The sequence below is a fragment of the Lepisosteus oculatus genome, chromosome 15 (assembly GCF_040954835.1).
Source record: "Lepisosteus oculatus isolate fLepOcu1 chromosome 15, fLepOcu1.hap2, whole genome shotgun sequence".
NCBI classification, from domain to species: domain Eukaryota; kingdom Metazoa; phylum Chordata; class Actinopteri; order Semionotiformes; family Lepisosteidae; genus Lepisosteus; species Lepisosteus oculatus.
Window position 1 is genome coordinate 28,093,675 of NC_090710.1, and position 25,568 is coordinate 28,119,242.

A 25,568-nucleotide genomic window follows, 5' to 3' on the forward strand; every position below is an offset into this window, starting at 1 on the left:
ATATAACATTTACCATATATTGGTAAACAAAATGATGACGAGCTGTTCTAAATTGAACAAGTCAAGGTCAAGATTAACTTTTAGCCACTATTTTAAGGGTTTCCCTTCTGAGTGGGCGACCAAAGTTATAAGATACACATGCACAAGCCAGTATCACTCTCGAAAACGAAACCGACGTTTTCTGCAGACCCAAACGAGCCGAGCTGGAGCTCGTGCCTTTGGCGTCGGGCCAGACATCGCGCAGGCGCAGCATCCGGGTCCTTTCCGGAAGTCGGGCGGCAGTTGGGCCGGACTTGGGGAGGGCTGGCGTGACGTCAGCTCGGTGAGTGTTCGTCAGTGAAAATGGCCGATGAGAAGCGAACCGACGAGAAGCTGTTGGATGACGGAGGTGAAAATCCGATTTTTTTCCGCATACGTGTGTAACTCTTAGCAGATCGGCGATGCAGCAATGAAATGTAGAGCTCCGTGGCTGGAAGCGTCCTTTCCCGTGGCGTTAGCGTGGTTTCCGCGCTGTAGCGCAGGGCTAGATGCCGAGTGAACAGCCGTGAGGCGGCGGAGGCCTGACCCCGAGCTGTTCACGCTGAGGTGGTTTGTCACGCACCGTGGACACAAACCCCAGTTTTGTCGTCGGCCGGCTCATCTTTAGGTTTTGCGGGTCTGGGGCTTCGTTTCCCAGACTCCAGGGATCGGGAAATGTTAAAGGTTTTAAGGTACCCCGGTCCTAAGCGGTTCGACGGTAGTTGGTGTATTTTTAATGTTAAATCATTCTTTTAACTTCCGCAATTCGTACCGTACTGTAGTGTAAAACTATTTTTTTCCGCGTTACCTTTTCGGCTAATGTTGAATAATTTCGCGGAGGAAAGTCCAGTAGGTATGGCTGCTCGGGCTACTTAGATTGTACCTGGTTTGTTACCAAATAACAAAACAATGCTTATTTAAATCTGGCATGCTGTAGGGAGGCAGTAATGTATTTTATTGATTGTCACACACTACATTGGTTTTTTCTAGCTACCTTCAGTTGGCAGCACTTTTAACGTCAGTTTTCATACCAGTGTTGTGTTTTCGGGATTGGCGAAAGACATGATTGGCAACCAATTGTATCATTTCTTTCCAAGAAAAACTCGATGCAGAAATGTGGTGCGTTATTATACACCATGAATGCATTACATTTTTAAGTGAACAGTTATATTAGGCAAATATTAATTAAAAGAATTTGTTCTATGGGGGTATGACACCCAAGCTGTAACTGTGTAAACATTGATTTAGCATCCAATCCTAGACCATTAATAACGGTCTCGGAGTGATCTTCATTAGTCTAGTAGGCAGGCGTTAATTCGTCTGTTCAGTATGCATCCTGCAATAAAGATACATTTAGGTGGAATGGGACAATTAAAACTAATGATTCCACACAGAGGAAGTTTATCATTTAAAAGTTCCACGTTTTTAAATCACAGTCACATCTCAAATGTGTTTTTGTGCACTAAAGTATAGTACTCATTGAGAAAAGGCCAATTGGGAATTTGTCAGCCCCCACACATCCTTTCAAAAGGGATACCTGTGCTGGCATTTGTGCCAGAGGACTGTGAGTTCTTATGCAAGTCAAATGTTCAGCAAGCTCTTATTTTTCAACGCGGTCCCCTTGCACATCCACGCAAGCCTCCCTTGCCAAGCTAGCTGTTTTATTCCGAAGAATAGGACACTGTGTTGCTTGGCACCAGCGTTCAGACTGAAGCAGGGAGGTTCCCTCATGGGGCCGGAGTGGTGAAAATCTGACGGAGCCACACCCGGACTGTCCTGTGATGCAGGACGGCGCCGTTCGCCTTCTGCGTTTGGGCAGTGAAGGGAGTGCTCTGGGACGCTGCGGGAATGACTGATGGAGTGGCCAGCCTCCCTTTGTCCCGTGGAGCTGTGGCGGCCCTGTGGAAATGTGCAAAGGGGCTGCGCTGAAAAATGTCTCCTCTCCCGTGAAGTGTATTTTGTGGATAAATTAAGCACCATAAAAATGCTACCAGTTATTAACTTAATCTTTGTTTTAAAGGGCCATCTAAATCACCCACCAGATAAAATGAAGCAGGACATGTTTTTTGTATCATTTGCTGAAACTGATTTTGCACGAACCTGAAGCAGATGCCAATTCTAACCATTTTAGATTCAATTGGAAAAGAAGCAGCTTTTTAACAACTCTTACACTAAATGTGGGATGAATGGGAATGGTGTATGCCTCATTAAGTTGTGATATAATTTTTATTTACACCTGAGTGAAGAATTTATATATCCCCAATTCATGTTAATGAGTGTGATTTGGAACCATTTTAAACCAGTGTTGAATTGTATTAGAAACACAAAGACTACATCTTCTGTGCAATTTTTAATGAAAGCTAACACAAAGGGTCACTTAGTGCTCTGTGGTTAAGTGGCTTTATAGAAGAAGAGATCACTTGCCTAGGTATAACACTCAAGCTAGTCGCTTGTGGTAAAGTGGCCCGCTGTAACAACTTTGTTGTGTAAGTTTAAGCAGTAACCAACATTTCAAATTCTGGACCTGTTTCTGCAGCACCTACAAGGAAATAGGAAACATGCATAAAACGTACACAACAATTAAAAGTTGGAGATGGAATATATTAGCAGAATAGAAATGAAACTGCTTCCCATATGTATTCCAACTGTATTACACTTTCATGCACAGAATATCTTTTGTGTGCTTGATGTTTAATCAGGGACTAAATGTTTATTTTTAAAAGCAAATGTACTTTGAAAGAATTTATGTATGACAATGCTGAGAGCCCCTGTGCTGTGGACAATGTTCTTAGCTGCTGCTGTATTATCTACTGTATCTAACAAACAGCGGACAAGCCAGCTGAGTCAGTAAGAGCAAAGGCTGCAGAGAGGCCCTCCCTAAAACGGGTTCTTAATGACGTTGCTGCTGCGGTTCCCCTGCTCGATTTAAAGTAGCTCACCTTGGTAAGTTGTTTCGACTCCACCAGGACCAGAAGAGAAGGGAGGCAAAGGTGTGAAAACTAAGACTGTCTCTTCCAGCAATGGAGGAGGAAGCAACACTCGAAGCGCTGACAAGCGTTCGGCCGAAGAGGCTGCCGGAGACTCAATGGTGCAGCCAGCACCACCTAAAGTTTCCAAAATCGGATTAAGCAGCCAGGCCCTTAAGAAGCCAGCCCCGATCTCCATCAAGCTTGGTGCTAGTGTGAGTCTGGATTTCCTGCTTCTTGGTGTGTTGTGGTTGGGGTGCAAGAAGTTAACTGTGTCAGATTTTCTTTCAGATGAGTGTCACGTTAGAAATGCTGTCTCCATGTTGATGACCCTAATGTGATGCGGTGTTTAGTCTTTGGATCCCAATATTTACTGTATCCATCCACTGTGTGATTTCTTAAAACTACAGTGCATGAGTAACCCATCACTTTTCAAGTCTTAATTTTTACACCCACTTCCTAAATCATCAAGGAATCATCAGTGGGTGGGTGACAAATGTGTCCATTAAGATTGTCGTGATTATTAAAATTATACTTCAGCAAGGCTATAACAGTTTATCATAATCTAGAACATGATATTGTGAGCAATAAGACAATTATTAAACGATTTCAGTGCAATGCTATTATTAACCAACAAATATATTGTCCAGAAGGTTACTCTTCTGAAGTTGAACTTCTTTCTTCTCTTTTGGGGGATGCAGAAACCTAAAGAGAGCGCACCAGTTCTCCCTGCAAAGAAACCTGCGCTGGCGGCTGTGTTTAACGAGGATGAAGATGTAAGTATTGATGCAACCGACCTTAGCCTAAGCAGTGAATGTAGTGGATAAGAATTTCATGACACTCTACACAGAGTGAGCTCTCTAGCAAAGCATATGTACTTTTTCTTTACACCTAGACCTGCCATGTTTTTGGTATACCTCTGTAATTGGCATAGCCAGTTGCTTAATATTACATCTCAGCTTGCAGCTGTGAGCCCTGCTACTGCCCGAAGGGGGTAATGAGGCTTTGTAGGCAGAATCTCTTAACCCTCCCACCCTTAAGCCACTCTCCATGTGCAGGGGAACTCCAGTCCCTATTTCTCTGACCAGTGATTAAATCTTGGTTATAAAATAAATTCCTTGAAGGCATAGAAACATTTTACAAATTTCAAATTGACCACAAAATTGTGAGCTTTATAAAAGCGCTGGATAGTTGCCACGTTGTCACAAACCCACAAATTGTGATGTGATTCGTCCTGAATCTCAGAATATGGCGCTGCGCATACCTGGAAATGTTGTCTATTGCGTGATGTTAATTGGAGTTTTACAAGTTAGTGTGTACATTTTACTCTTATTGTGGTTTGAAAAGCACTCGATCAGTGCCGATTTTGTTTTCCCCCTTACCCTGAAAACCCCCTTGTTGCTGTTGCCCTTTAACCCGTCACGTTACACACCTCCATGCGGGAGGTTCAGTGCCGCCTGGAGGACACTGTACCACACTGAACCCCAAGCCTGTGAACACATGGAAGGCTGAATCAGTGACATTACCTGCGCTCAGACCCGTGGTCATGCTCTGCCTGCGCAGGGGCAAGCACCTTTGTTGCCTTAGCCGTTTGGGAAGTCCCAGCATCCTATTTTTTAAAAACATTAGTTATATTGACCAGCAAATAGACGTGATTAATCTTATTGATTCGAGTCTCAGCCATTTATATAGCTTATTCAATAATACACTATTTATATAGGACACTAACAATTATTATATAAACTTGAGGAATTTCCATTTTGTAGTATAATAGTTAATTTTTTTTTCCCAGAGTGAACCTGAAGAAATGCCACCAGAAGCTAAAATGAGAATGAAAAACATTGGGAGGTAAGAACATGAGAACTGACCTATTGTTTTATAATTGTAATGCACTACTGGGGTCAAATTGGTAATTTAGAAATATGACCCATTAATGTCCTAGGTATCCTGGGAAAGTTTCTTAACTGCATTTAGGAAAGCTCAAAACCTTTGTTACAAACCCTGCTCACATCATTGTGACTTTGGAATAAATTTTCCAGGTAAAGTGGATCATGAGAAAACAGTCTTAGTGTAAGGCGAACACATTGACATTTGAATAATGCATGTGTCTTTTATTTTTGTAGAGACACGCCTACATCTGCCGGACCCAATTCATTCAACAAAGGAAAGCATGGCTTCTCTGATCACCAGAAACTGTGGGAAAGGAAGCTCAAAACTCACACGGATAAATAATGTGAAGGTGTATTTGGGGTTTGGGATTATTTTTTAGGTTATTTTAAGTGTAGCACAATTTGTTTTATTTATACATTAAAACGCTAAGGGGGCTTTCATAAAATATTTAACAACACAGTGGAACATGGTTATCGTGTTGGGGTATCTCTTTTGGACATTGTTTGTCACTGTGCAGTTTTTTTAATCACTTATGTGAAGAAGAAAAGACATTCCCTCAATCGAGAAGAGAAACTGCACTCTTCTTTAATAGTACAGCATGCTTAGCCAGGCTATTAATCTTTAGTTTTATCATTCATATTGTTGCACAAGAGCCAAATCCAGTGCTTATAAAAGTATTTAAAGTTTAAACACTTATTAGAAGCATACTTCGCATATATGTGAGGAAAGGATAACAGGCTGGTAAATTTTATTGCTCTCCAATAAAATCCCACCCATAATTTGACCAGCCCTTCATTTAGCTGCCCAGTCTTGGCAATGAAAGTTCAGTGCTTACCAAAACAGATGGAAGCTGCTATTAAAAATATTAATTTCAGCTCTTAGCAATGACATAATAGTGAAAGTTTTTCCTGTGAAAAATACTGCATAGTATATAGCTATTAGCCATTTGTTGGTAATTTAGTGCTCAAACTATATTTTAGTACTATTCCATCTTATGTATAGTTTTTAAATAAATGGTTGATGCTACTGTATTTTTGAAGCCTTCCTTTTTCTTTCATCTGAGAAGAAATAGTGTTTAATCTCATGTCCATGGATAAGTGACATTTGCTGTTCTGCATCTGCTGTTATGTAATTATTCAACCGTCATGAATTGTCTACATCAGCTCTCGTTTTGCATTCTGTGTGCTTCACTATTAAAGTAGGCAATTGTTTCTGCTTAAGCTTTGCTTGGAATTACTTTTGGACTAGACTCTCAATCCAGCAAATTCATTAGATCTTTTGACCTAATATTTCATGAGTACAGTATATTGTTTAATATTTTTGCATTTGTAAATATCTGCTTCACTATAAGACTGTGACATTTGTATGCATTTCGGTAATATTTAGATACTAGCTACACAGTGTATTAGGACCCAAGATTATAGTTAATAGGAATTCCCTTGTTTTGTAATAAAGCTTTTGCTGCCTGAGAGTGTGTAAGTATATGGCAATATCCTGCCCATAATCCTATGTTTAAAATGGTTTTGTACTTTTAATATTTGGTTTCATTTTAAACTTTTGTTTGAAAAATAATGGCTTCATGTGATGGGTGGGAATTGATAGTAAAATTACCATTACAGGGGAAAAATTGTATTTAAAAGCAAAACTTGCTGAATATGCAATTCTGTATTTACAAATGCATGAGTGATGTAAATAAAACTGAAATGTGTGCTCCACCAGTTTTGTTATTCATACAGCTGGCATCTTAAGTGTTGATCAAATAAACTTTTGGATAAAGACTCAAGGGTAGTGGGTTGCCTCTACATTTTCTAAAGTGGAAGGGTTTCACAAGTTTTTAAATTGTTTAATTTGCTCCACTGTTTTGTAATCAAATTACAATGTTTACAATTTTTTTCAAGTTCTTTCATACTGGATATTAAGCAAAGGTGAATAAATTATAAGAGCTAAAAATATTGACCTGCTAAGGTCACATTAAATAGGTGTATTTAGACTATTGTATACATAATATGGAAAAAATAACTTCCATATGTGGTACAGAGAATGTGAATTCAAAATTGTTCTTCCATGTGTGGAAGATATCACTTTTTTCTAATGCAAATTTTAAAGGTTTTTGAGAACATCTGTAACCATTGATCCGATTCACTATTCAGAGGGTGTACTGATGAAATTGTGTGCATATAAAATGTAGTGGAAAACTATCACTCCTTGCTGTGTTTTGTTTTTGAGACATAGTTCTTGTCAAATCTTAAGATTTAAAAACCTACAGGTGTTTCTGCTTCAGAACTGTCAAATGTATTGTTCATAGCAGCGGAGACTGTCTATGTATGAAACATTCTATTAATGAAAACGTACACATCAGGGCTTAACAAACCGAATAGAGAAGTGTTAAATTCTCTACAGAAAAAAAAACTAACAATACAGCCTTAAAAATCTGGAGTATCACAAAAACCACAAGGGTCTACTCCTGTTCCCATTTCTAGGTACATCTACAGCTTTATTTTTGGGATCAATTTGCTGAGGATAATATACAAGGAATATTCCCACCTCATGGTCATTGTATAATATTAAGATGGTCAAAATAAAACCTAACCCAAGACTGAAGATGAATATTGATATCAACACCTTAGAGGCTTTAACAAAAATTACCTTTAACCAATAAAATATGGATTGCATTGGTACTCACTTTTGGTCTACAGATATATCAGTACATCCCTGATTTTGATGTTTAAACCTTTCAACTTAATGAAACTGGTGAAAATGCTTTGAGAATCTGTTTAGCTTTGACAACAAATACACCAGGGTGTTTCGTCTCTGAGAAATCCACATTTCTATAACACACCACCAAGTATGTTGTGGTGTTTCACGCACAGTGTGATAAAACCACACACTCAGATGTGCTTTTGTCAATCAGATGTCCTGTTTAGAGTTACATGCAGATCCTAGTGGAGCAAATACTCACACTTATATTTCACTGCTCAGCTCAATGCTCAGTTGTCAGTTTTATAGGGTATTAAAGCTCTAAAAAGTAGTCATATTAGAAGAAATATTAAGGATAAAGTCAAAATGCATTAAATTGCTTCTACTGTAATGTTGCCTAGAGTACCATGGCTATGCAGTGTCATTAACCATGAAGCACATTAAAATCTTTCATATTCATAACCCAGGTCCATTTTGTTTTTGCCAGCCCTGTTACACTTTTAATACTCATTAAATGACAACAAATGTCAATTATAGCCACAGTACAGCCAACCACTTTGTATGTTCTTTTTTAATTAGTCACTCAGACCATCCAGCAATTTATACAAGCAAAAAGAACGATTATACTTTTATCACAGAAATGTTACTGGAAACCAGTACGGTATATTCATCATACGCCTTAACGCTTGGCTGACCTTTTCACAGTTTCAGGTTACCCATTATTCTGCAGTAAACATCGTGTGCAAAATGAATTTTACAGGAGTCTTCACTGATAAAATACATACTCACATTTTGGAATGCTTTTTTTTTTGTAATGTTTCTTGCAACTTACCTAAAGATGAAATTCAATTTCACTCATTAATATTCAAGAAAGGCTTACAGATGAACAAAGGAGAACATTTTTCACACCATTTAAAGACTTCTACTGTTAAGATTGTTTTTAATCCAGCATTGCTAAATTTAACCTTCCTCCTCTGGCAATCATATCATTTTTTGCATCACTCTCGAGGCATTTCTTTGGCCACATATTATATGATTACATTAGGGGGAAAACTATACAGCATACAAATTGCAAGTATTATAAAGAAGCTGCAAACCAGGTAAGTCTTAGCCTAAGAAGTTTATGGGCAACAACATACACTTCCCTGCATACATGTACACATTGTGTAGAATACCAATAAACTGCTCATGTATAGTATCATTACAGCTCATGTAGCCAAATATGCAACATTACAGACCAGGTTTTGACAAAAGAAAAACTGGAGAAAATGAGAATTCATCAGCCTGCAGGTGCCATGTCAAAATTCCCCCCCCCCAAAAAAAAAAGCGCAACTTGATATTTACACATTTACAGACAACTCCTCACAGGCAGGACCAGGTGATCATTTGGAAAACGCAGGAAAGGCCGATTCCCAAACTGAACCCGGACTGCCACGCGGATGGAGGCTCATTCCCTGGTACCCTGGCTGTCAGGAGAACAACCCCAGCTACGCAAGGCCATTTTGTCGCAGGAGGAAGAACCGTGCCGATTCTGTGAAGAGGACGTCCGTGACGAAGGTCACTCTGCTTCCGTCACGTGGGCCACCTCCACCTCCACGGTCTGGATCGCATCGGGGGTGTCCTCGGCCAGCTTGGCAGGGCCGCCGCCCCCCTGCTGCTGGGACAGGACGTAGTTGACCACCTGCATGATGCTCTGGTCGGACAGCGTGGACACCGTGCCGCACTCCTCGGTGGCCGCCACGGCCTGCACGGCCTCGATGGTCTCCTCGGTGACCAGCACCGTCTCGATCTCCTCGGCCACCTGCTCCTCCTCGGGGGGCCGCAGCTCGGGCGGCAGGTCGGCGGCGATGATGCTGATGGCGTGCTCCACCTGCGTCCCCTGGTTGTGGAACTGCAGCGTGTCCTTCTCCAGCATGATCTTGCCGGGGATGTAGTCGTTGTGGAACTTGGTCATGTGCTTGCGCAGGGTGCGGGCGTCGATGTAGGCGTCCTGGCACACCGGGCAGACGTAGGGGCGTTCCCCCGTGTGGGTGCGCACGTGGCGCTTCAGGGAGCGGGCATCCGCCCACGCCACGCCGCAGGTCAGGCACTCGAACGGTTTCACGCCTGTAGCAGAGGGGCAAGTCAGTGCGCGATCACGATCAGAAAAGCTTTTTAGCAAAACAGAGTAAAAGAGCAAAATTCTAGGACAGCTTCCGAATTACAGAACTAGACTCCCTGTGTACTCTTTTTTTTTTTTTACAAAACCCTCAAAACCTCAGGGAGGTTAATTCTCTGTGCTTACTGGAAGAGTATACAATGCTTCTATTGTCTTAATTCCCCAACAGGGATTCAAAAACATTTCAGCCATCAGCTCTGAAGGATACTGCGTTTACAGTTCATCACACCCACTGGCAAAGAGGACACGTGGTCCCTTAACCACCCCTAAAAGTAGAATTAAAATGTAAGATCTAAAAACTTTAAAATCTTTAAAATTCAGACAAACGTACAATGCCCCCCCCCACCCTTTAAATAAACATTTTCTGACGATCTCACCAGTAAAGAGAAACATAAAAGAGTACACCACCGGTTACAGACCTCGTTAAGCTTCCCCTCCGCCCACTCCCAGCCCTCACACCCCAGAGAGGGCCGAGGCGCGTGGGGCACTGGCAGTGACTCACCCTGGTGGTTGTTCATGTGCCTGCGGTACTCGCGCAGCTGCGTGAACTTGCGGCCGCAGTGCTCGCACTCCCGCTCCAGGTTCTGCTTCACGCGCCCCTTCTTGCCGTGAGTGGCCTTCTTCACGTGCCTCCGGAACAGAGCCTTCTCGTAGAACTCCTTCCCGCAGACGTTACACCTGAGCGGCACAGAGACCCGGCTTTAGCGCCACGGGCTGCAGCCACCTGGGGGGTTCTTCAAGCGACGCCCCGGCAAGATGGCATCTCGCTCCTCTTGCGTCAGTGGGAGCAACTATTTCTCCGGGATCTGGTACTTTTATTCCATCTGGGTTATCATGGTGTACTGCAAAGCCTGAGCAATGTCCTTCAACCTCACTGCAAAACCAAACTGTCTTTCCGCACAACCCAGCTGGTTGCGACCGCTAAGCGACTGAATACTCCAGAACTCAGGAGAACTGCAACGAGTCCTCCATTACATACACGATAGTGTTTCAGGCCAACCGGGACTCCACTTCCTTAAAGCGGAGAACTATTTTTGGTTTGAGACAAGTATGTTAAAACTAGGTCTACTTGTTGGTTTCGCAGCATCTGTACCTCAAATTGGAACAGGCTGGAAAAAAAGTGAAAATGAGCACCAAAATCATGAGATCACATCACATCAGCTTGAATACCTTCTGCAAACAGGGGGACGAAAAGAAGGCTTTACTTTAATAAGAGCACTGGGGAGTGTTTGGCTCACCCCCTTCACTGTCAACTTACATTACACCCATCTGGGAGATGCCTCAGCGCCACTAGGTGCAACGGTAATACTCAGGAAATCCTTCATCCCCTCAACAAATCTCATTCGTTCTCAAATGCTCAAAAAATAACCCCTTTTCCTGAAACACTCTTATACTGAATTCTTCGTTGGTAACCTTTCTTTTCGTACTTGTTGTACAGTTGTGTTGGACCCTGCCATAAAATAGATGCCCCCTTGGGATAATAAAGCTTGATCGGAATTTAAAATTAAATGTAACTGTAGGCTGGAACATGTGACTCATTTCATCTGTCGAGGGATGTGTAATTTTCATTATAACATTTTTAACACGTTTATCTGATTGTGGGCAATCAGCAGCAGCTGCAGTATCTCAAGAGCTAGGTTATACAATAAGCGTGCACACAAGCTTCAGGCTTTAAAAAACTTCACTCAGCATTTATATTTCCATATCATCCATTTACAAACGAGTGTGAACCACCCCTTAATAATATAAGAGCGGTATTCTCGAAGCGTCACACAAACATTTCAGCTATTTGAAACAATGTGCAACTTTCCCTTAAACTAACAAGCACCTGACACACGAGTCCAGGGGGAGCAGCCGTGATAAATTAATCGGATGAAACCTTTAAGGGAACAAGGCGACTACAGTATAGCGCCAGCTTGTGCCGATCCTGCCACTCACTCCTCAGAGGAAAAAACAAAAAGAGCGATTCTCAGAAAAACAACTCACTTGAAGGGCTCCGCAACGCTGTGGGACTTGACATGGGAATACCAGTCCTTCTTCCAGCTGTAGCACTTTCCACACACCTGGCACTGGAAGGGCTTCAAGCCCAAGTGCTTGTTCATGTGCTGCTGGAGATCGCGAGACTCGTAGAAGCTCTTGTCACACCTGCAGCCAAGAGATCGGGCGAGTCAAAGGGCATTCGACAAAATTATTCAACACCGTGCCCCCGTCCACATTTAAAATCCCACCCTTCGGCGCAGTCCGCTGCTGCTGAGATTTTGTTTTGAGAGTTTAAACTGTAACCTTTACTGCAGCCAACCTAAACACTAGTCGGAAACGAGTTTGTCACTAGATTACAATTGTATATTCCCAAGAGCTAGAAGAGCTACTCACTGTGTACAAGGGAAGGCCCGGACCTCTGGCTTTGGCTGATGTCTCTTTAAGTGCTTACTCAGTCCAGACGCTCTGTGAAATGACTTCCCACAGGCTGCACACAAGTATTTTGACTCCCCTGTTAGCAGATCAAACTCAGGTTACATACAGTGATGCCACATACAGACAGAAACATCAAGATGTCTCCCAATTATTCTATTTTGAAATAAGAGTAATCTCTGCCCACCCACCTGTGTGAATGCTCATGTGCTCCTGCATGCTGCGCTTGGTGACGAAGGACTTGTCGCACAGCGTGCACTGAAACTGCTTCAGGGCATCGTGGAGGGACCTGTGCATCTTCAAACTGTGCTTGTGGGCAAACGACTTCCCGCAAACCTAAAACAAACAACCAAAGACGCTGGATCAACACCAGAAGATGATTCACGTGGCAATCTGTCTCTGGTCGAGTAAAGTAACTTGCTTGGTGTGCTCTGCACTGAGGCCCAATGTTTTTTATGACTATTTGAAATCAATGCATGCATATTTTCTTTTAAAATCTCCAATTGTTTTTCTTCCTCCACTACAGCCTACACTATCAAAGTATCCAGACCAAGTCACTGCTACGAAAGCTGCACCTGACTGGGAAAGATGAGGGCACCCATGCCTCTCCCAATTGCACTGTCAGCCCTTCTGCTTGCTGTTGCTTCTTGACATGAGCGTGTGAACAGCAGGGCTTCAAAAACAGAGGAGTGCCGAAGCTGCCATTACCAGTGACGGCAGTCCCACATGCCCAGTGGGCTAGGAGTTCACTGCTACACTGATTTCACGTACTAGTTCATTATTCTGTACTCCAGGTGAAGTGCCTTACAGGATGCCCTACTTTGGAGCCTAAGCTGCAGGATTCTTTCACCCTGCTCCAGCTTTGCAAGCTTTCCTGGACGGCTGAACATTTCTCCCGATGGATCCGGTTTGAAGAGCTCGTTGAAGCAGCCAGGCGGCTCTACCTTGCAGGCGTGGGGGCGGACCCCAGTATGGCTGAGCATGTGTATCCGCAGGGAGTAGAGCTTGGGCAGAGTCTTCCCGCAGATGTCGCACACGAACTCCCTCTTGGTCCGGCCCCTGGCCTTGGCGTCGCCCTCGTCCTCCGCGGGCCCCCTGGCCACCCCCGTCCGCTGGGTCTTCCGCTTGTGCCGAGCCAGGTGAGCGCGGAGGGAGGCCGCGTACTGGAAGTCTTTGTTGCACAGCTGCAGGGCAAACACAATTTTAACAAGCCGCCCGTCTCCAGCCGGTCCAAAAGAAATCGACGTGCTCCTGGCGGAAAGGGTGCGAGGGAAACACGTACGCTGCACTTGTACCCACGCGTCTTCTCATGCTTGAGCGTGTGCATGATGAGGGCATATCGGCGCTGGAAGACCATCCCACACTCAGAGCACACGTGCTCTCCGTCTGTCCCGGTGTCCGGCTCCGCCACCGGCTTCTTCGAGGGCTGCAGCAGCCGGCCACGTTTCACCAGCCGCTGGGCGACCTGTGGGCACAGGGATCTGGCTGTAAGACTGCACCGCACCGCCCCAGCCAGGCCCAGTCCGGACACGGACCGGCGCGGCGCCCAGTCCGGACACGGACCGGCGCGGCGCCCAGTCCCGACACGGACCGGCGCGGCGCCCAGTCCCGACACGGACCGGCGCGGCCCCCAGTCCCGACACGGACCGGCGCGGCCCCCAGTCCCGACACGGACCGGCGCGGCCCCCAGTCCCGACACGGACCGGCGCGGCCCCCAGTCCCGACACGGACCGGCGCGGCCCCCAGTCCCGACACGGACCGGCGCGGCCCCCAGTCCCGACACGGACCGGCGCGGCCCCCAGTCCCGACACGGACCGGCGGAGCGCCAGACTAACTGGAGCTTGCAGTCAGCACAAGCTCAGCTGAGGAGTAGTTGCTCTGCACTGAACATTATGTTCAATCTGACACTTACTGTGAAGTTGAGTAAACTCGAATCACAGTGCAGCATTAATTCACAGCACTTCCAGTTCAATTAAACCCGCAAAATCCAACAGCCCATTTCAGTTCCTTAAAGTAAACACTTTAACAAAGGTGTTGAAAAGATTGAACTGAAATGAAAAACCAAGGCAAGAAAAAAAGAAATCAAAAGAGGGTCAATTTTTGGCTGATAAATCTTACAACTGTCACTTGTGAGGGAAAGACACATTAGAATTTACCAGTTCATTTTATAGAGACTATTTTCATACAGCCTGTGTAAGGTGTTTCATGGTTGTCATTATTTAGGCTTTACATTTACCTTGGTACTTTAGTAACACTGCTACTAAAAACAGCATGTTTTAAAATACCAAACACTATCTGGTATTCTCCCATGGTTTCTGTCTGTGTTCTTTATCTGTATATTTTTCATAAACGGCAGGAATACTGGTCCACCACCTGAATAAGTGATTAAGGTATTCAAGTATTCTGCACATTGGTATGAGCACAATAATCAAGTCTTTTGCTGAATTACTGTGGACACTATCACTGTCCTGTAGACTTGCATTTTTATAATGGTTGGACAAAATACGTGAGAGGACCCTATTTTTGTTGTAACGTCCTTCGGAGAGGAATCTGTTTTTTAACCATGTGGCAGGTTAAAAATACCACATCTACCAATAATCCTGCCACGTGTGAAATGGGACCAAAGAGGAGAACACCTGCCTTCTGTACAGCCGATCGCGGGTTTCCTTTCCTGCTCTGCAGCTTCCTCTCGAGGCCCATGTGCAGGCGGATGTAGCCCCCCTCCTCCAGCGAGCGCTGCCGCAGCCGGCTTCTGTAAGTGTCGTCAGCGGGGCTCTCCTCCCCCTCCGGGGCGGCGCCGTAGTCCACCACTTCTACGGCCTCTGGGTTTGCGACGTCTTCCACCAGCACCACCTCCTGCTGCGGCGGCGGCGGCGGCGGCGGCTGCTGCTTCACCTTGGCCGGCCGGCCGCGCTTCCTCTTGGGGGGCAGGGGGGCGGGCTCCGTCTTGGGCGGAGGGTCACCCTCCGCCCCCCCCGCCTCCAGCGCCGCTTGGCCCTCCTCCAGAACGGGGGGAGCCGTGGCCGCCAGGTGGACCACGCCTTTGGAGGCCCCCCTTCCGGGGTCCACGTTGATCACAAAGGTTTCCGGCTCCTGGCCTTTCTCGGCCAGCTCCGCCTCGCCCGGAACTTCCACAATCTGGACCTCGCCGGCCGCCCACGCGGTTGGATTCGCAGGCCCGTCTGCTGCAGGCCCCGCCTCCTCGCTCTGCGGCATGGGGGGGTCGTTCTGAACCGTGACCACGAAAGGGGTGCCATCTGGGTGCGGGTCTCCTGCCCCGCCCCCCTCTGCAGGGGGCTCTGCGGCTGCCTCAGTCACAAGCGGGCCACTGGGCAGGACCTCGGAGGAAACCACAGTGTGCACGTCCCCCTTCTGGTACACCATCAGCTTCTTCTCCTCCACCTGCTTGTGCACAAACTCGCAGATCTCCAGCACCTCCACCATGAGCAGGTGGCGGGCCAGTGTGGCGATCTCAGCCATGCTGCAGAAGTTGAACGTCAGGCTGGAGGTGTAGGCAAACTCCAGCAGGGGAAGGAAACTGGATTTGCTGAACCCTGGAGGAAAGGATTACGAAAACAGAGGAGTGAATTTTGGATTCAACTTGCACTTGAGGAGGTCCTTTAAGGAGAGTCAGATGAATGAGAAGCAAGTCTTGAAAACTGTTATATTAGACAACGAAATGACTTTATATACAAAGTCAACTATTTATTCATTATGACTAAATGGGTGTGGACATGGAAAACAATTTGTGCCAGGATAACACACCCTTCCAAATCTTTCAGGCACATGGAAAGTGTATATACAGTGCCTTGGAAATGTATTCATCCCCTTCCAATGACATCCCATTTTGTTGAAATACAAATGAAGTTTTCACTTATAGAAACAATCAACTTCAACATATATGGGTGGGAAAAGTAAAATAAGACATCAACAGAAAGGGCTTAACAGTTTTGCAAGGCACTGCAATAGCATGTGGAAAACAAAACACTATTCAGGAAATATCACACACAATCACAAGCTGCATCTGCAAATGGGGTCTAAATCAATTTTATTCCAATCCCGGACCTGAAAGGCAGGTGTGTCTGCAGGCTTTTTTAAATTACTTTAAAGCAGTAGCACTTGACCAGCTGGTAAAAGTGATCACTGTTCCAGTCAAGCCAGTAACCAGCGTCTTTACGTCATTAAGAGCTGAATAAAAACAAAAATCTGCAAATACACCTGCCTTCTAAGACCAAGAGCGAAGATCTAAGTAGTCATTTAATTACTTCAATGACCTGCTTGATTATGAGATTACAATTTCCTTTTCTACTAAATCCTGCCCCTGAATGACACTTCCCCCCATAGTCAATGACATGAAATGACTGGAGAATGACCATCAGAAATAGTCCTTTCCCATGATATCCAGACACACATCAATGCTTTCTCCTTGTTGTCTTTCGAAACAATTTCCTTTTGTAGACCATCCCAGAAGGAAAACGCACAAAAAGACAAACGCCTATCTTTTGGAAAGAAAATCAAGAACAATTATTTTTTGGCAGCGCTAATGCCAATGGCATGCCTGCCCTCGCAGTCTCACCTGAGAGATCCACCACAGCCTCATGACTGGAGACGGCCCCCTTCTCAATAAACAGCTCGCTGAAGTAGGCGCTGCAGGCCGCCAGCACAGATTTGTGTGCGCGGTACTCCTCCCCCTCGACCAGCAGGGTGATGTCACAGAACTGGTTGTTAAGGCGCTGCTGGTTCAGCTTGTCCAGCATGGCTTGGCCATGCTTGGCTGAGTGCTGATTCACAATACCCTTAGTGTCCACCTGCAAGGAAATTCACTTGGTTTCAGAACGCCGGTGTAGGGGGGTGGTGTCTCTTCCAGGACGACACTACACTCATCAACAGTGCGTGTGTGGTCACCCAGCGGTTTGACGAGCCTGACACTGACAACCTGATCCTTATTTCACGGCCTTCTCGGGCACCAGATCTTATCCCACACAACAATTTTCAGGATACTCAGGAACAATGCCTTAGACAGGCACCTTCCACAGTTCCTTCAAATGAAATGACCCAAAAAGAGGAAGGTTCACCTTGCACTTAACATGAACTCAATATTTCCCCAGTAGAATTCTGATTACTTTCAAGCTTCAATATGGTCACCTAGAGGACTCACAAAAACAGATACTTCACAAGTTTGGGCATTCTGTTTTGTCTAATCTGTGCGCTGTAAACACACCCTGATGTATAAGCATCAGATATAACAAAAGGACAGACTGTGCTTTGAGATCTGCAATGAAGCTATACTAGGCAACAGGGGATTATTTAAATCACTACAGAAAAAGGGATGGCAATCATTTTAGTCACCAAGACTGCTAACAGAACATTCTTTTCACATTGGCAACAAATCAAAATACAATATTTGATTTGAAGATATAAAATATTTGAAAAGAGTGCTATGCACTTCAGCATTGTTCCTATCAAACCACATCGTTTCTTAAAAATGTCAACTAGAATTGGCAACTGTATTTTGGTCCACCCAGCTGATTCTGGATTTACCACTTGTGTACCGTTTATACCTCAGATCTCGGGGAAGAAGAAAGAATTATAGGCTGAGTCCTCCTATCTGCCTGCTTTGAGCCACCTGTCTACTAATACACCCCAGGCTGCGCCCCCCTGACAGACAGCCCTGACAATCCCACCCTTCCTCCGCCGCGTGCTGCTTGGGGAGTCCCACCGTCAGCTGGTGCCCTGACCCAGGCACAAGCACACAACACCTGGGCTCAAGCCACCTGGGACACCCCCAGGGGTGCCAAGTCTCCGAAAATAAGTCCACTCTACTTACGAAGACGAGCTCATGCTTGGCGATGGCCTTGGAGGGCCTGCAGGGCTTGGAGGTGGCGGATCCGGGCTGTGGCCCCAGGGCGCCGTCCTCGTCCTCGTCCTCATCGCTGTCGTGGGCCGCCTTGCGCCCCCTTCGCTCCGAGCCCTCCCCGGGCGCCTCGTCGGACCACCCGCGCGAGCGTTCCTGCTTCTCCTGGCACGGGCTGCACACCTTGATGTAGTCCTTCACCTGCTTCAGGATGCCTGGGGGGGGGAGGGTCAGAGCCAGTGAGACACGCGCCACACGGGGCATCCTTTCCCCAGACTGACCGGAAGCAAAAGCACTTCTCTCTTCTTCTACGGTCGGACACATTCCACCATTTGCGGAAAAACGTGCACCCCCCCACAAAAAAGATGAAAGTAGCAAACAACCTTTGACATCTCAAAAACTAGCCAGCCTTTTATGTTATGCTGGGACATGTTTTCTAATTTCCTGACAGTGACTTGGTCATTTCCACACAGACATACAAAATGTGGGAGCTGACCTGAGGTCATTCCTGTCTTGACCCTAGTGCATTTGTACATTTACAGACATCTGTTGTACAGTACGTGACACTGTATGCAAATAACATTTTCAGAAATGCGGCTGTGACATCTGAGAAAGAATGTTGTATAGGGCTATTGCACATGCACTGATGCACATTGGCGGTGGTGGTAGTGGGATTCCCCATTATCTATAAAGCACTTTGAGGAGTACCCAGAAAAACTATATAAACATATATAATTGTTTATATTTTCTTCCAAACGCCCATTCGCGAAAGTAATAGAAAGTGACCAAAACTGTAGTCAGACTAAAATGTCCCGAAAAACCGCTTGGATCCAGAGCACCACGAGGGATAGATACACCTCGTATCTTCGTGGCTTTTCTCCACAAAATGGTTTTTCTCGTAATGAATTAAAACTCATTTCAAACCTTCGCTGAAGAGCGCTGACGTCCTCCATCCTCTCTACGCAAACATGGAAGAGTGTGTAAGAGCACTGTTGGTACTGCAGTGTATTGGGTAAATTATACTGTTGATACCCGATTCTCCACTTAATTCAACTAATAAGTAATTCTGCACTTCGACACCTGATTTGTCGTATAAGGGCTATCAGACATCACTCAAGTAGGTGCTGCCGTAGACTCATGAATGAATCAGTCTCTTCCTCTTTAAAACACTTTAATATGTTGGGGGATGAAAAGCGATAAACAAATGCAAGTATCACTACAGATACATACATCAAACAGGAAAAAAGGTCACAAAAACAATGGGCACGTTCAAATCTGAGCTTCATATTTAGACAGCGAACTTCAGTCGCACTGCAGGAGTATCTTTCGTGTTCTACAAAACAGCAGCCATCAATCTACGCGAAACGCGATTTCGAGCTCAGAAAGTAAACGGAAGTGAAAAGACACATCACGCATTACCGCTTCAAGTGATTTTACTAGATTGCATTGCTGCAGAAAATGAGGCCTCACCGCGCACTCACACGTTACTGCACAGGGTACGCACCCCCCAAGTCTGGACTCGAAGTGCGTCTGAGACGTGCACAGAAGGTCACCGACAAAACCAAAACACAGCCACCACGTCTCCAGAAAAAGGCGGCGGAGCACATTGCCGTGTGTACAAGCCCGGCGTGTCGCTGCGAGCGATTTCCGCTTCGACCGTTTTAAAAGCACGAACCTCACCTCGCCACCAGTACTTCTGCGAGATCGTGTGCCAGGTCTGATGCCGGTTGAGGTGCTCTCCTCCGGCGGTGATGTGCGCTTCATCGATCAGTTCCTTCCGCCGCCCGGCCTGCAGAACCACCTCCAGCTCCGTGAACTTCTCCTGGCCCTTCTGCCGCCGCTGGTAGTACAGCGTCCCGTTTCGCACCACGTAGCAGGTGGCCGCCTTGCGGATCTTCCGCTTGACATTGCCCTCAGTCCCCGGAGCGTAGGGCTCCCGCTCGTCGGTCAGGTAGCGCTGGATGGCCAGGTAACTCTCCTCGCTCGACATAACCCTCCGCCACTCGGCAAGAAGCGATTAGACGGCAAAACGGAGACGACTATCGCCGGAGGAACGACGTGTATTTGTGCGCAGTTAGGTGATTTTGTTTTTCAGCCCTTTTCAATTTCCATAGGAAGGCGAGGAACGTTAGTAAAAGGAAAAAAATGGATTGTTTTTTAGGGGGGAACTGCAGTTCTTGACCCTAAGGGATGGACTTGCATGAACAGACAAAATGGCTGCTGCACAAGCGGATGTTGCGTCGGCCTGGGCGGGCTGCGGCTAGCGGAAGTTCCGGGGACATCTTCCTCCCCGTGACGTGTTGATGGTGGTTTGTGCTCAGTCAGGCGTGGGTCTCAGCTGTACGGTTCTGGTTGCATTTAGGTCACCACTGAATCTAATAAGATAAAATGTTCATGACAGTGAGCACTGATCGACCAGTGCCCTTTAAAAACTGCTTCGCGAACTGCTGTGCTTGCCGGTGACATTGAACAGAGTGCCCGTGGTTTTGGGCTCAGCTAGAGAAGATTAAAAATGCAGTTTTTGTTCTTGGTGTTATTGTCTCCTGGAAAAAGCTTATAGATCCCAACATTAAACAGTGTCATCATTAAAGATATTTTTGAAAACGTCTTCGTTTCTTTTTTTAATAGTTTTAAGCTTATCAAAGCAGAGACGGTATTAGATTCTGGATAACTTCACCCCGATTGACGCATCAGAATCTTATGCTACAACTGGCGATTATAATCGAGTTTATTAATTATGTTTGGTCATTATCTCGAGAGCGTAGTAGACTTAATTGGGTAAGTGGAAGTGTCAATGAACCGCTTTCCCTTCGAGGTTCTTGTTTAGCTCATATTTAGCACAAATATTACCTTGTAAGGAAATGCTTACGTATTTTTGGTAGTAAACGAAAACAAAACCCAAACTTATAGTTCAAATTTACGCTTCGTCTTATCGGTGCAATATCTTGAATCAGTGTTGCCATTAAGTATTTTTAAGATATACAATTTTTTTATAAACCGTCCTCTACATATAAAGGCTCCTGTTATTGCAGTACTCCAAATAAACATTAGTAAAATGTTACTTTAACAATAGTTTAAAGGTATGCATCACCTCTAATAAAATCATCTGCCTTCATTACTAGTGCATATATTCAGAGAAAAACAGCACCACCTTAGTGATGACCAAAGTATTGGGGTAAACACCATTAAAAGGTTTCAGTTGTGATCACTTAGAAATGTCTAGCAAAATATTCTGCCCAGATTAATTTAAATTGGGACTCAATTAGCAGTCTTCCCCTAATTATTTAACCTTGTGCAGAAAAAATCGATGCGGTTATTAACAGCACTCTGAAGAACATAGGGTAGCAAAGACATGCACGGTGGTCCCATAAACAGACAAATCTGTTCACAGCCACATGACAAAACTCGAACTGGCAACACCCATGTATAAAGAGACTCAAGGCAACATACAGTACACACTGTCAAAAGCTTTATTCACAAATGGTCATCGGATCTTAAATTTAGCGCTTTCCACCAACACGTGGAGCCTGTGCCTTCATAGGCTTGGCAATCTTCTGCTTCGGAGCTGCTTTCGCAGGGGCCTGCACAGGAGAAGAAGAATACACATCAGTCTCTGCATATAATCAAAGAGCTGTATTACAGAATCAAGAATCCCCATCCGGAGGATAACCGTTTCTATGCTCTGTGCTTGAGTTAAAATCTGTTGAGCAATTTCAATCACCAAACTATTCACATTGTATACCTCAGGTACAGCCAAATTCTGATGTGTTTTAGTAACAGCCTCCTACAAGCTATATGCTTGTATATTTGAAGTAAAACATCTTGTTTTGAGTAAGTTAAATAAATGAGGTTGCAGTGTTATTTACATTTTAATTTTTGCTTCCCAAGTACAACTTGTAAAAGCTTGGAAATCTTACAACTTGACATAGATAAAAATTCAAAGCAATGTGGATTATTAACTATAAGCTTTTTTTAATTCTAAACGGCACAATGGGTACTACATAAACACCTATGACTGATACTGATTAATCTTAATTTATTTTGCACTAAGTTGATTGCTATCTTGCCATTTACAATTCTGAAGAAATTTAACAGAGCTACTACACAGGGTGTTTCAAAAACAGCACCTTTAATGAATGGCATAATAGAGAAAACATGCAGTAATTAGTTCTGTATGATTAAAACGGGTGTCACACAAATGAAGACCACTTTCCAGTCCAACCTTTTTACTTTTCATTAAGCCCCCCCACACTGACTCCCCTCACTTCTCTAACCTCTTCAAAGTAGGAAACACAAAATATGAAAAAAACGAGTAGGGATGCACACAAAGAGGTGCGTTTATAAATCACTATATCATAAACTAAAGAAAACCTTAACCCTGTTACAGTGAACATGTCCTTATAACACCCTTTAAGGAATTAAAATGCAGTTAACATAAATGTCTTTCTGGAAGGTGAAGTGCATCTCCTCTATATGTAAAGCACTTTGGAGTCCTTCGGGATAAGAGGTGTCATATAGTCTGTGTAAAGAGTATGGTCAACTGGAAATAAATGCCGATAACTTTACCTTAGCACTTGGAGCAGCCACCTTCTTAGTTGCCTGTTTGGCCTTTTTGGCTTCTTTTGCAGCCCTGTACATACAGAACAAGAAAAAAGATCAACAACTATAACCCACCACAATCGCCATCAATCTTGCTTCCTTTCTCAGCAGATATCTGTCTTTCAACGGAGTCTTAAAATTCATATGAAGCTCCAGACTTCCAAGTTACTCCTCAAAAAAACTGTCATTTTAAACACAACCGTGGCAGATCTGTTGCAAGCAAGAAAAGGGATTCGACACCCAAGTCCGATTCTGCTGCAAGTTCAGGAAAAAGACTCCACTTAAGGTAAATGCAGAAAGGGAAAAGAGGGAGGCAAGAATGTAACAGACTTTTCCAATAGCCAGGGAAAGCACCAAAGTTTGTCAATGATCGGACATTCCCCTCGAGTACACCTCCTCAGACACCCCAGTTTTCCCTCACCTGATGGCCTGCTCCCGCTGGGCCTTGCGGACCTCGGGCTTCTGGTTCCTCTTGGCCAGGATCTCAGCAAGAGAGGCACCAGTGATGGCCCTCTGGAACTTCACAGCCCGACGAGTTCGCTTCTTCTGAACCTCTTCCTTTCAGCAGAGCAAACCACAAAGACAATTAGATCAGTGCAGCACTGAGTCTTTCAGACCTAGTCCGACTGTCGTTGTACTGGGTTTCCTTGGATTCTTTCAATGGTGCCAATCAGGAGGGAGTACTTCATTCTACAGGCTGCAGTAATGCTCAACATTCTCACCAAATGATGCAATGAAAACTTCCATGATATCAGTCTTTATGTGTGCGTTGAACAATTCTGAACAAAATTCACAGGCAGCTCCTGCTTGATAAACTAGGTTGTCAAGTTCACAAGAGCAGCTTTGTGACTCTGCAAGCAGCAAAATCTCATCAAAACACTGAAATGTTAGCAATGATTGTTTAACGATACAAGTATTCAACCAAAACACATAAAATGGCAAGGTTACACTAGCGTTGGTCACATGGACATAGCCAGCAGCCCCTGCCTTCAACACTTACAGACTGGCCTTTCTTGTGCTTGCGTCTGTAGAGGACAGTCCAGTTGATCTGTCGGGGATTCCTCTTGGACAGGAAGGCCGACTCGCATTTTGCATTCAGGAACTGGAAGACCTTTTGTAAAGAGCAGTGGAAATCTCAGACTGGTTGACATTACCACACCCTATTGCCGTTAGACAACGTCCCCCCCCATCAGATTCCACTTTTAAGACCCCACTTCCTCTCCACTTTTCACAGTGCACGTTTCTGATCCACATATCCAATCAGAACAGAAAGAAGAAAAAACTGTCAATATCACTAACGATGTTCCATCCACCTTACCATCACCGTTGGCCCTCTAGACCTCGATCCCTATCAATCTGTGACAAAAACGCCTGGACCAGGGGGAAGCTACACTGGCTCTCAAGTGCCAGCCTACTGTGGGTCCCAGAGGCACCTTTTAGCTACTACCCGATGAGACCTTGAGAACACAGCTGACTTGACTGATCCACCTGTTTCAGGAAGAAGTTGAGAATCCTCCAGGCTACTGACAAAGTCAAGCCAGCTAAAACTGTTGAGAATGAACGCTAACCAGAGGACAAGTGAAAACCATGTGGAAGGGCTTTTAAAAAAAGGCAGTTCCTTACCCAAAGGGTTGTAGGGGCATGTAACAAGCTGCACAGCTTTGTTGCTGAAGTGGACACCTGGCTTCTTTCAAGAAACAGCTCTAATGGATCAATGAACTATTAAGTACCAGACCCAATAGACTTCTCTCATGGGAACTTTCTCATGTTCTCAAATTTCAAGTCATTAAGGTCTTAAGTGGAAATAACAGAAACACTAATAGTGCTGGCAGACCAGTTGCCTTCCCCAGACTGTAAACATGCTATTTATCAACAAGGGCCAAACCATCCTTCCTGTACCATGAATTTTAGTCTGCCAACTTGTAGCCAAGTAGAACTTAGCAATAACATTGTCGCCTAAAGGCCCTGCAGTTTCACATGAGTACTCAAGTTTTAACAGCTCTGCTAGTGATACTATTTACACGCACAAGTTCCCATTTTAATCCGTCAGTCTCGTGGGGGAAAAAAAAAAGTTTCACTTTATAAACTCGGCTGAAAACATCTGATCTGCAAGAATGGCTTACTAGCGCTTTCACGGGACAGTGCCGCCATTAAATAGCATCTTGGAGGATGGAACAAACCATTCCTCGGAGAAGTTTGCTTTGTCACAGAGCACGTTCACTCAGACATGTGTCATAGAAATTACCCTGAAACAAGGACTGATCACCGAGTCATAAATCAAATGCATGGATAGCAAAACCACAACGTTTCTAGCTTTCCAACGGAAGAACCATGCGTGTTTGGACTGTACCGAGGATGCGAGAGCAGCCACTTTATAAAACCCCCCAAAATCCAAATTCAATCACACAAAATAATGACTGGCCTAAGCAACAATTCACCTAGAAGTTAAAACATCTACGTTCGCGCCACAAGACGTACGGACAAGTTGTTGTACTTCAGGCATTTAAAGAACTGCGTAAGTTAAAAAGATAATCTTCTCAAATCTGACAGAAAGTGAACTGTCATTTGATTTGTACAATAATTCCAGCAAGAGGGAAACCGGTACAGACAAGGCCGGCGGAACCCCTGTTTACCTTTCCGTCTATCCTGGCGTATCGCCGGCCGTGACCGGGGTAGATCTTGTACCCACTGAAACTACAAAGCTCGACCCTGAAAAGAAGAAAGACAACATGATTACAGATTTTAAAGGTTGTACTCGGCTAACGTACTACCCAAGTTGCGTTATTTTGATGGTTTTAAGCTCAGATGGCCACGGATAAGACTCAGAAACACTCACTTCATGACGGCGGCTAAGATGGAGAAAAGAAAGAGGGGATTGTGGGTAATCCATTTGTACGAAACTGTAATTAATTGATTATCAGAATACCTCCATGAAATCCAAGAGAAGGCCGCATACATTCTTAAATTTAACAAA

General features: G+C 44.8%; 3 protein-coding genes and 1 long non-coding RNA gene across 5 annotated transcripts; 2 read left to right on the forward strand and 2 right to left on the reverse strand.

The window, feature by feature from the left end:
• Positions 1–282: 282 nt before the first annotated feature.
• On the forward strand, positions 283–6,657 carry LOC102685274 (PEST proteolytic signal-containing nuclear protein). The gene is made up of 5 exons (XM_006639185.3): positions 283–388; positions 2,985–3,199; positions 3,686–3,760; positions 4,777–4,832; positions 5,108–6,657. The coding sequence occupies exons 1-5, from the start codon at positions 343–345 to the stop codon at positions 5,214–5,216; spliced, it is 501 nt and encodes a 166-aa protein (XP_006639248.1). The 5' UTR covers positions 283–342; the 3' UTR covers positions 5,217–6,657.
• Positions 6,658–8,124: 1,467 nt separating this feature from the next.
• On the reverse strand, positions 8,125–19,985 carry zbtb11 (zinc finger and BTB domain containing 11). 2 transcript variants are annotated; one of them, XM_006639281.3, is made up of 11 exons: positions 19,676–19,985; positions 17,969–18,210; positions 16,718–16,949; positions 14,782–15,695; positions 13,424–13,606; positions 13,086–13,325; positions 12,333–12,477; positions 12,103–12,220; positions 11,716–11,874; positions 10,232–10,407; positions 8,125–9,677 (listed from the first exon to the last, which is right to left on the reverse strand). In XM_006639281.3, exons 1-11 carry the CDS (start codon positions 19,983–19,985, stop codon positions 9,130–9,132), a joined length of 3,267 nt encoding a protein of 1,088 aa, XP_006639344.2. In that variant the 3' UTR covers positions 8,125–9,129. The 2 variants fall into 2 exon arrangements, with proteins under 2 accessions (XP_006639344.2, XP_015219920.2); XM_015364434.2 differs by lacking the exon at positions 19,676–19,985 and adding an exon at positions 19,500–19,658.
• LOC138223131 (uncharacterized) lies at positions 19,981–20,589 on the forward strand. The gene is made up of 2 exons (XR_011181644.1): positions 19,981–20,068; positions 20,157–20,589. It is a non-coding gene; the product is annotated as an uncharacterized lncRNA (long non-coding RNA).
• An 853-nt stretch (positions 20,590–21,442) lies between these two features.
• Positions 21,443–25,471, reverse strand: rpl24 (ribosomal protein L24). The gene is made up of 6 exons (XM_006639282.3): positions 25,431–25,471; positions 25,228–25,303; positions 23,595–23,705; positions 23,016–23,152; positions 22,562–22,625; positions 21,443–21,576 (listed from the first exon to the last, which is right to left on the reverse strand). The coding sequence occupies exons 1-6, from the start codon at positions 25,433–25,435 to the stop codon at positions 21,496–21,498; spliced, it is 474 nt and encodes a 157-aa protein (XP_006639345.2). The 5' UTR covers positions 25,436–25,471; the 3' UTR covers positions 21,443–21,495.
• Positions 25,472–25,568: the final 97 nt, after the last annotated feature.